We start from the raw sequence: 11,788 nt of genomic DNA on the forward strand, positions 1-11,788 counted from the left end.
GTGTGTGTGTGTGTGTGTGTGTGTGTGTGTGTAGACACATACATACTTGTGTAGGCCATAAGAAGGTGTCAGATTCTTTGGAGCTGGAGTTACAGGTAGATACAGGCTGCCACATATAGATGTTAGTCGAGCTTGTGTCCTCAAATGGTCACTGAGCCATCTCTCCTCCCCTCCCCATCTTAGTAATCTTAACTGAAAATAAATAGCCAGTCTCGGTCACTCTTCAGTGACGTCCATCCTTTGAACATGATGATCTGCACACAGAACTGACACAGATCAACGAAACAGCAGACACCGCAGACACCGCCAGGAAGCCAGGGACGCTAAAGCCAGAGCGGCCACCTGTATAAGGAATGTGGAGGAATCCCCAACAGCTCTCCTGCCTATGAAATGCATGGTCGGCTCCTGCCAGACCTGGTCTTCCAGCCAGTGGAGACCTTAAGTTGTGGGAGGGCATAACTCCCCAAAGACTCTGGAAAATGAACAAAATCAACAGGACTCTGGAGAGATGGCTAGACTTGGAGGTAGGAAGTGGCAGGCAGTGATGGTCTGTTTACAGCTCCTAGCTAGCCAGGGTTGAAACTCCAAAACAAACGCACAGTCCTTCAGGCCTGAGGACTCAGAAAAGACTTTGGAACAAACAAGGATGCTGAAACTTAATGGGGTATCTTGGAAAACAGAGGGGCACCCCATCGTCTGTGTCTAACTGCCTGCATCTCTTGCTGAGTCTCTGTGCTGTTGCCTCATGTGGTGGGGAACTGCAAAGTGAACCAGCTCTCAAGAGAGTCTACAGTTGGTGCCTGTCAAAACAAAAGTTGTCCACTGTTCAGAGAAATGTAGATGAAGCCCTGCGCCCAGCAACTGCAGCACATGTTGGTGATGTCAGAGGACTGTAAGTGTTGCTTGTCTTCAGCAGACTCTGCTCCCCAGCCCCAAATTCAGCACAGCCACGCCCTTTTCCTTATTATCAGCCCAAGCTCGGTACATTTCATGGATTTAGAGAAATGTTACCGTTCCTTTTCAGAGAATTTAAAGGAGGAATTTATCAGTGCTACCTTCAAAACTAGACAAACTGCCAAAAACTAGCACAGGCGATACACGCCTTATTTTTTTCAGTTAGTTGTTTGCAATTGCAATTACTCTGCACCGGAAGTTCCCTCCTGATCAGTGTCAAGGACCTAGTACCTCAGGTCCTATGGGACCTTCGCAATCTGAATTTGTCTCTTACATCAAAGGGATTTCCATAAACCAGACAGGCACCAGAGAGCGATGGACAGATGGGTCACTCTTTGAGTGGCTAACATTGTCTCTAGCTTCTGGAATAGATGGTTATTTTTAAAAATTCAAGAGATTCTTAGCAGCTGACCAAAAAAAAAAAAAAAGTGCTAATTTGCCTTCTCATTTCCTTGCTTTTGGACACACAACCTGCTTTTGTTCTTTGGAGGATTCTGGAGGTTGGGGCTGTACTGGCTGGTTTTGTGTGTCAATTGGACACAGCTGGAGTTATCACAGAAAAAGGAGCTTCAGTTGAGGAAATGCCTCCATGAGATCCAGCTGTAAGGCATTTTCTCTGTTGGTGATCAAGGGGGGAGGGCCCCTTGTAGGTGGTGCCATCCCTGGGGTGATGGTCCTGGGTTCTATAAGAGAGCAAGCAGGCTGAGCAAGCCAGGGGAAGCAAGCCAGTAAGTAACATCCCTTCATGGCCTCTGCATCAGCTCCTGCTTCCTGACCTGCTTGAGTTCTAGTCCTGACTTCCTTTGGTGATGAACAACAATGTGGAAGTGTAAGCTGAATAAACCCTTTCCTCCCCAACTTGCTTCTTGGTCATGATGTTTGTGCAGGAATAGAAACCCTGACTAAGACAGGGGCTATGAGAAGCAAGAAACCAGAGGCTTTAGCTCCCAGTGGCTGAGGTCAGATGTACCTTTATGCCCTGTGCCCAAAGCAGACAGTGCTGCTTTCAGATGACAATGCTGATGGAGTCCTAGACTTACTGACTGCATGCTATGCTACTGACTTCACGAGACACCAGGCAGGACCCACACACATCAAAGCAAGACTGTCATGTGACTATCCTGGTAAGACCAGCTACAATTCAGCAGCCAGGTCCCTCATTTCCTCCTGATACTCCCCTGTGTTCACACTCACTTATGTCAGCTATACCCCTCTGGAATGCCACAGAGAACTCAGCTCAGCACAGTACCCCACCCCACCCCCAGAGCTGGAGCCCCATAAATATGAAAGATTAAAACAAAGCATGAACACACTTCACGTGTAAGTTCATCTACGAGCGCTGTCATGGCCACCACGTCTGAAATGGCAGCCTTCCCCAGTCCTACTTATCATATCTTCCTCTAGTGTGTCTTTATCTCATTAAGGGGCTCCAGACTACCCGCCATTGTCTCTCGGTTCCCACTGGAGTGATGTTAACAGCGGTGGCGTGCCAAGACTGGAGAAAGCAAATGCTTGAGCATCCAAGAGCCAGCAACAAGGAAACGCATTGTCCCAGGAGAATCTCAAATCCACACTGAAGCCTATTATTATCTTCAAATGCATCACCAATCCTGGAGGGGAGAAAAGCAGGGTGCCCTGCCTGGACAGACTGCTCTTTGCCCTTGGTAAACTCTCAACAAGGAATCCATGTGTTTCATTCCTGGTTGTAGCTCATCCCCAACTACAAGATAGCTGTTATGAACGATGTTCCCTGTAACTTTAATGTGCATGATTTATCTCCCCGATGTGGACCTTCATGTTAAAGACACATCTTAATAGTAAGTGTGCCCCACTCCATAGTACCCCAGAGATAAACGCTTGCCCAAGTACAGTTTGAGTTTGTAACTATTACCCTGAAATTGAGATTTTTCTGTTTTTCTTTTTTTTTTTTTTGGATAGCTCTGAAGACTTATCAGTGGCTAAGGTATCCAAAGAAAGCCATTTCACAACAGGACAGGAAGAAACAGGACAGGGAAGATGTCACGACCCCCCTGAAGCCCACTTGCAAGCCGCAAGGCTCTGACTCTTGCTACCCCTGCTGCTTTAGAGGCAGAGACCCCTTTTGTTGAATCTTGTCTGAGCCTGTCACCAGGCTAAATCTTACATCTGTTGACTCACCTGATGTCTGTCATCCCAGATACAGAAGTGCTATGACTGTCCTTGCTCCCTACTGAAGCCAGGACTGACGATATTACACAGTACGCCCGGGGTTGATACCTGATGAGTGGTCAGAGCGGAGGGTCATACTACACCAGAGCTCTCCCCTTCCATGCTCTCAATGCGGATCTAGCTAATCCTACTCATCATTATAGGCAACTTCATTTGTTTTTACAAATGCCCATAGGGTGAGGAAGAGTGGAGCACTGTCTGAGCCTAGGTTTTCTCTCTAGGCTTCCTCAGACTTCATGAGTTTGAACCCTGGAATTAAATGAGTCAATGTATTCACAGAGCTGTTAACGAGCTCTTCCCACAGAACTACACATAGCACCTCACCCCCTTCCACAACTTCAAGGGTTCAGCATCACGTTCTAGGGGACCACAGAAATGTAACGTACTCCCGACTCTTTATTCATCTGAGTGCCAACTAAAACCTAAAACCCTAGCTGCTTAAGCTGAACCTCCAGACACAAATAAAATAAAACCAGGTGCCATCTCCTTGGTGACCTATGTGTCCCCACCTCCATGACATCTCCTCTACTATGAAGTTCCCACACACCCTCATATAACCAAAGCTATATATATATTAGGTATACATAATAACATTTGACCTATTGTTGATGGTGCCTCCATATTATAATATTACCTAAGGATTTTATATCCATCTGTGATGCTGTTGTTTGTTTGTTTGTTTGTTTGTTTGTTTGTTTTTAGGCAGGGACTGACTAGGTAGGCCTGGCTGGCCTGGAACTCACCATGTTACAGAGGCAAACCTTGAAGTCTCATAGATCCACCTGCCTCTACCTTCTGAGTGTTGTGTGCATCATGTGTGTGCCTGGTGCCCAGAGAGATAAAGAGAGAACATCTGGGTTGTACAGCCATACAGATAGTTGCGAGCCATCAGGTGGACAATGGGATTCAAACATGGTTCCTCTGCAAGGGTAAGGAGTATTCCTAGCTCCTGAGGCAATTCTCCAGTCATTGACAGTGGCCTTTCTTAATAGCCATTAATTAATGAGCAAGTTAGTAAAAGGAAATAACTCAGTACTGTGGTAAACACAGATCTGAAATTCATCTCTGCCCAAGCCAATCAATCAATCAATCAATCAATCAATACCATATATCTCAGAGCTATTGGGTTAAATACCACCACCAACCTGCATAAAGAAGACTGGGATTCTAAAATATTCAAAACTTAAAGTGTAATACTTTTGTATTGTAGAGTAAAATAAGTTTGTATTGACATCATGGCTAGGCCTGCTTCTCCTTACTCCTGCTTAGACATAACTGTCTCACATACCCGCCTGCATACAAGCAGGTTTTATCAAGCGGCAACAGGCTCTCAGATCATGGGAGTCTGGAAACCTTTGTAAAGCCAACGGCTTGGATCTCTTTTGAGTTGTACTTTTCAATAGATTATTGTAGATACTTTTAATGTATTTCCTGGGTTTCATGTTTTTCCAAAGCATTCCTCAAAATAGCAATCAGTCTCAAAGCCCACTTGTGGGAGCAAGGATGCATGTGGTTCCACTAGGCAAAGGCTCAACCCCAGTTTTGCATTAGAGCATCTCTGATTAACTCTAGACCTCAGCCTCCTCCTCTATGAGCCATAGAAATAAGTTCATGGCATCACCCATGAAATTAAGTGTAGAACACTACTGCCTGGTGCTAGTAGATACTCAACAATACCCATTTCTCATCTCCCTCACTTATAGCCTGCCCCTTCAACCCGCTGCCAAAGATACAGAGTGGATTCTCTTGGGAAAACCAAGCCTGAACCTTAATAGCAAAGGCTAAGGTTGTGGGTAGATCTACAGGAAGGACCATGATTGTCGTAGACACGTCACAATGGCTTGAGGGTCCTAGGACACAACCGGACTTTCCACATAAGAAGGTGGTCCTTTGAGTTAGGTTTCTGTTTATATCCTTCATCCTCGAACAGTTGCTGTGTTCCCACTTAAATGTGGAAGCTCAAGTGTTCATCTCATAGGAAGAGGCTATGGAAGAGGAGCAACTAGACCCTAAGAAGAGAGCTAGGGAGTAGAGCTGGGATGGTTAAGGATGCAGTGGTCCAGCAGAGTGAGACAAAGAACTCAATGTTCTATGACACACTAGCATAACCACACTTGGTAATAAAAAAACACCTACATATTTCAAAATAATAGAGAGGATTTTAAAGGTTGCCACCATAAGTAATAGTGAATATTTGAGCTGATGGGTATAATAATTACCTCAACTTGATTTGATCATTGTGCATCTTATACTTTGAGTGTACTGTCACAGACCCCATAAATACATACAATTATGATTCCATTTAAAACATACATTTTTAAGGCTGGAGAGATAGCTGCTCTTCCAGAGGTCCTGAGTTCAATTCCCAGTAACCACATGGTGGCTCACAACCATCTGTAATGGGATCTGATGCCCTCTTCCAGTATGTGTCTGAAGACAGCAACAGTGTACTCATATAAATAATAAAATACTCATATAATAATAAAAATAAACTTTCTCCCCGAGTTGCTAACAAAACAAAACAAAACATACATTTTAAAAAATGTTCTGCCGGGCGGTGGTGGCGCACGCCTTTAATCCACTTGGGAGGCAGAGGTAGGCGGATTTCTGAGTTCAAGCCCAGCCTGGTCTACAGAGTGAGTTCCAGGACAGCCAGGGCTACACAGAGAAACCCTGTTTCGAAAAAACCAAAAATAAATAAATAAATAAATAAATAAATAAATAAAAAATGTTCTAACCAGATTTATCAGGGAAAATTAGAAAAGAAAGCATTAATATGAATAACAAAAGCTCTCACTAGACCCTTCAGAGAATAAGGGGATGATGGTCAGATGCAATGGACCAACAACTCCTTAGGGGAGCTGGTGGAAAAGGTGCCAACACACACACACACACACACACACACACACACACACACACACACACACACAGAGGCTCCTGGACATCTGCTAATGCTGTTTGTATTGATGTTCTTGTTTGAAATGACTGTGTTGCCCAGGCTGTCTTTAAGCTTGGGAAGCTCCTGTCTCAACTTTGCACAAAGTCAGGACTACAGGTGCTTGTCACTGTGCCAGGCTAGAAGTAATGCTGATAGTCCTGAGTCTACCCACGCACTCCCACGCAGATAATTAAAGAAGAGAGAGAATTTCCTAATTGCTTAGAAGAGGCTATGATTACTCCAATTGCAAATTGGAGTAATTGCCATACAATACGGTGTAAGAAAGAAAAACTGGGGATTCAGGTTCTCATGAAGTGAACATAGGTGTAAATCCTCAACAGACCAGGTCGGTGATGCACACCTTTAATCCCAACACTCAGAAGTCAGAAACAGGCAGATCTCCATGAGTTCAAGGCCAGCCAGACCTACATGGCGAGTTACAGGCTGACCGAAAATGTTCACAAGTTACAGCTAGAAAGATGCTTAGCCCCGTGATACTTTTTAGGTTTTCTAAACCAAAAGAAAGAAACCCTAATTTTTAAAGAATAGACATAATATTTAAAGGATTATTTTTGTTGCTGTTGTTTTTTTGTTTTTTTCAAGACAGAGTTTCTCTATATAGCCTTGGCTGTCCTGGCATTCACTCTGTAGACAAGGCTGGCCTCGAACTGAGAAATCCACCTGTCTCTGCCTCCCAAGTGCTGGGATTAAAGGCATGCACCACCACTGCCCAGCTGTTTAAAGGATTATTTATTACACACACAGATAAAAAATAAATAAATGGGAAAGGAACACACAAAATTATGCCTAGCATCATTATCCATTAGGAAAAAACATAACTAAAACAATGAACAACTACAAACTTGTTAGGATAGCTTCATTTTGTTAGAATGGCTACATTTTGTTTGTCAGATGTTACATTTTGTTAGAATAGTTACATTTTGTTTGTCAGAATGCTACATTTTGTTAGGAGGATGGTAACATTTTGTTAGGCTACTACATTTTGTTTGTTGGGATGCTACATTTTGTTAGGACGGCTACATTTTGTTAGGCTGCTATAGTTTGTTTATTAGGATGCTACATTTTGTTAGGATGGCTACATTTTGTTAGGATGGCTAGGTTTTATATGTCAGGATGCTACATTTTGTTAGGATGCTACTTTTTTAAAAATTAATGAATCTGACAATGAAGAGAAGCAACTGGATAACTAATAGATTATAATATAAATATAAAAGAGTATGATAATAAGAGAATAGTTGGCAATTTTTACAGTTGCATTTGCATTTACAACAATATGACAATGCTGTCTTTATGCTACATATTTACTCTAGAGAAATTTAAACTCCTGGTCACACAAAACCCCAACAGGACTGGATAGAGATTGTTCAGTGGGTAAGAAGACTTTCCCACAAATACAAGGACTGAGTTTGGATCTCCAGAACCAGTTCAGAAAGCAAGGTATGGCCACTCGCACCATGTGGGGTCAGAGGTGGAAGGGTGGTACTTGGTAGAAGCCAGACTAGCTCTAGACTCAGAGAGAGGCCATGTCTCAAAAGAATAAGGCAGAGAGTGGCAGAGCAAGATTCTGCATCCTCCTCTGGTCTATGTGTGTACATGCAGGCACACAAAAATAACCAAAAATCTGTGTCTGAAAATGTATAAGGTAGTATTCATAACTGCTAAAAAGTATAACTAATCCAGATGTCTTCAAGCTTGGGAGTAGCTAGACCATGGTGTAAGCGTTCAGAGTCTTTCTCGGGAAGAAAAGAAATGAAAGATCAAGGGGATTCTAATTAGAAGACAACAGATTCAGAAAGTAGCATATGGCTTCATTTATTTGACATTCTGGGGTGTACTGGCTATTTTTGTGTCAACTTGACACAGCTGGAGTTATCACAGAGAAAGGAGCTTCAGTTGAGGAAATGCCTCCATGAGATCCAACTGTAAGGCATTTTCTCAATTAGTGATCAAGGGGGAAAGGCCCCTTGTGGGTGGGACCGTCTCTGGGCTGGTAGTCTTGGGTTCTATAAGAGAGTAGGCTGAGCAAGCCAGGGGAGGCAAGCCAGTAAAGAACATCCCTCCATGGCTTCTGCATCAGCTCCTGCTCCCTGACCTGTTTGAGTTCCAGTCCTGACTTCCTTTGGTGATGAACAGCAGCGTGGAAGTGTAAGCCGAATAAACCCTTTCCTCCCCAACTTGCTTCTTGGTCATGATGTTTGTGCAGGAATAGAAACCCTGACTAAGACATGGGGGTAAAACAGAATCATAGAGACAGAGAAGAGAAACCAGTGGTTACCAGAGTACAGTGGTGCTCTATGGAGTTATCAACATTTAAAAGCCTTTCCAAATGGTTTCATTGAGACCTGAAGAATGACTCCGTGCCAGAGAGCACTTACTGCTTCTCCACAAGACCAGAGTTCAGTTCTTGTCACCCACCTGGTGGGTTCCTAACCCACCCCAGGGAAGCAATGCTTTCTTCTAGCCTCCGAAGGCACCTGAGCACACATGGCATATAGTTACACAAGTCAGGTGTGGGGAAGGGGATGCCTCCACAGGCCCATGTTGAGACATTCCTTCCCCCTGAGGGACCAGTCACATGACAGTATAGTATAGAATAGAGTTTATTCAGGGCAAGGGGAGGGAAATTGAGAGGGTAGTAGACAGAAAAAGGTGGGGGGGGAGAGAGAGAGAGAGAGAAGAAGGAGAAGGAGGAGGAGGAGAAGGAGAAGGAGAAGGAGAACGAGAACGAGAAGGAGAAGGAGAAGGAGAAGGAGAAGGAGAAGGAGAAGGAGAAGGAGAAGGAGAAGGAGAAGAAGAGGCCAGCCATGAGCACAGGGAGAGGGGGAAAGGGGCAAGAGGACAGAGCAAGAAGGCAAGAGCAAGAGAGAGCAGAGGGGGGCCAGCAACCCTTTTTATAGTGATTCAGGTATACATGGCTGATGCCAGGTAACTGGGGCAGAGTTTAGACAAAATGCTAACATACACAGACAAATACTCATGAACATAAAAATGATTAAAACATATAATAGGGAAATGTAAGCAACTTATATCATTGAGCTTAACAGCCTAGGTAAAATTAAGAAATTAATTGAGAGCCACATACAGCCTAAGGTAGTACCTACCCATCAGTAACCTGAATATCTCCAAGATCTAGTAGTAGAGAAACTGGAATTGCTGCAAAGGAAGGGATTTGGGAGAGCGAGAATAACCTTGAGGAAAAAGCACCAGGCCCTGGTAGCTTCACTGGTGAAATCTGCCCAAGGTTTATAGAAGAAATAAGATTAATTCTACTCAAGCTCTTGTACACACACACACACACACACACACACACACACACGCACGCACGCGCGCGTGCGCAAAGGCAACACTCTCCCAATCATTCAATTACATCATAATTTTAAAAACATCAAGTGGAGAGCAGGCCGCCATTACTGTGGAGAGCAGGGCTGCCATTACTGTGGAGAGCAGGGCTGCCATTACTGTGGAGAGCAGGGCTGCCATTACTTACAAGGCTCCTAAATCAAAGTCATTGCCCAAGAATTCTTCAAGCAGACTCGTATCCAGGGCTGGGTTCTCCAGAGTGCCACTGGCTCCCTGTGCTGCAAAGAGAAATTGAAAGTCTTGAGAACCACAGCCTTTCAGCCTGGCTGCTGAAACCTGGGCAAGCAGATGCCCAGACTCACAACGCATTTATCTGGGAATGTAGTCTCTTTGCCATTTAAATACTTCTTTAAGAAATTTCATCAGATCACCCTTTCCAGCAAGACTTCCTGGTATTATTTATATAAGAACAATTAGTTCTTATGTTTTATTTTAGCAAGTTCTCCTACTAAGTGTTCTGATCATTTGTGATGACAAGTTCTTTCTCCTGACTGTCTGAGGCTGCTGTAGCATTCTGTTTATGACCCTGTAAACACTGAATGCTTGTCTTGTGCACTGTTGAAAACTCGATTTCCCTTGCCCTCTCCCTCCCTTGTCCCTCCCCTTCCCCTTCCCCTCTTCTTTCTCCTCCTCCTCCTCCTCCTCCTCCTCCTCCTCCTCTTCCTCCTCCTCCTCCTCCTCCTCCTCCTCCTCCCCTTCCCCTTCCCCTTCCCCTTCCCCTTCCCCTCTTCTCCTTTAAGGAGAGAAACTTCATCTTCCTTATTTTTCCACATTGACCCGAGGCGTGAAAGAAGTAAGCAACAACATTATCAGTTGTTGGCTAGATAGACAATGAGTGACTGGGTGAGTGGACAGATGGATGCATGGCTTGCCGCTTGGTTTGACCAATGTAAGTTCAGTAGCTTTTTTACATTTTTGTTAGACTTCCTAGCATATCACAGTTCCATCCTTCGTCTTGTCTTACAAAATGATACATTTATTTTTCACTGATGGTTGTGAATATTACTAGAATTTTAAAAGAATATAAAATACAGTGTAAAAATATAATGAAGAAGAGAAAAAAAAATTAGGGGTTGGTGAAATGGCTTAGCAAGTAAAAGGAGATTTCTGTACATGTCTGACCACCTGAGTTTGGTTCTTGGAAAATATGGTGCAAAAAGGGAACCCCTCCAAAACGTTGTCTTCCACCCCCCATAGACACACATGCCCACCTTCACACGCACACACATACACACACAGAAATAATAAATAAAATAAAAACTTTTGACAGCAGTGAAAATTATTTTATACTCAGCAAACTCAAGTGAAAAATAACTGATTATCACAAATGATCAGACCATCAAATAAGATGGTTGGCTAAAATAAAATATGAAAACTAACTGTTCTTATATAAACAATACCAACTAACATTCAGATGATTATAATGGGGGGGGTTCATTTAAAATAACAAAAAGCCTAAAACACAAACCATAGCACTACTTAAATCTAGGACAGAAGAAACTAGTCCAACACATTAGTGATTTTTTTAACCCTATTTCTTGGCCTTGAAAGAATTCTTTAAAGCTGGTATTTCTAACAGCAAAGAAAGAATTATCTACATTCTACAGTCCCTATGGGTCCCATCAAGTTAGTTTTATTGTATTAAGTTCAAGTAAAATTAATATAGTATATGTAAGGTAAAATCTATTTATTAGCCAAATAGTGTGGTACACACCTGGAAGCCTCTGAGTGTGGGATGCAAATGTGATAAAACTGTGCATCTGAGGGCAGCCTGGCCAGTGTGAAATGTACCTCAGGAAATAATTGATTTCATTAAAAATCATCCTAGCCACTAATTTATTGTTATCTCTGTGAAGAGACACAATGGGTGTGATTACAACACTATTAACAGTGGCCCACTTAGAGTATTTAAGACAATTCTATCATTATTTGAAAACGACTACTTTATACTTTGGAAAAATAGGTTGTACAACTTCACATAAAATAATATTTAAAAAACAATTCTAAAGCCAAGTTGCCAGAATTCTCAAAAATGAAGAAAAAGCCTAGAATTACTCATAGCCTTGGAATAAATAGGAAAACTTCCACTCATTCTTATTAACAGACTCTCTATATAACAGCACAAAGGTCAGGCATGGTGAGACACACCTTTAAGCCTAGCACTCAGGAGGCAGAAGAGGGGAGATCTCTCTGAGTTTGAGTCCAGCTTGGTCTAAACTGCAAGTTCCAGGCCAGCAAGGGGCTGTCTCAAAATGAGAGAGAGAGAGAGAGAGAGAGAGAGAGAGAGAGAGAGAGAGAGAGAGAGAG

The 11,788-nt window shown here is 43.1% G+C and overlaps 1 protein-coding gene across 1 annotated transcript in view; it reads right to left on the reverse strand.

Annotated features, from left to right (window-relative positions):
- The window catches only part of Myrfl (myelin regulatory factor like), a 120,197-nt gene that overhangs the window by 76,644 nt on the left and 31,765 nt on the right, over window positions 1–11,788 (reverse strand). Inside the window, exon 2 of the mRNA XM_021173503.2 lies at window positions 9,609–9,699. Within this exon, the coding sequence (XP_021029162.1) occupies window positions 9,609–9,699 (91 nt within the window). The remainder of the gene's footprint in view (window positions 1–9,608; window positions 9,700–11,788) is intronic.

The sequence above is a fragment of the Mus caroli genome, chromosome 10 (assembly GCF_900094665.2).
Source record: "Mus caroli chromosome 10, CAROLI_EIJ_v1.1, whole genome shotgun sequence".
In the NCBI taxonomy this organism is placed as follows: domain Eukaryota; kingdom Metazoa; phylum Chordata; class Mammalia; order Rodentia; family Muridae; genus Mus; species Mus caroli.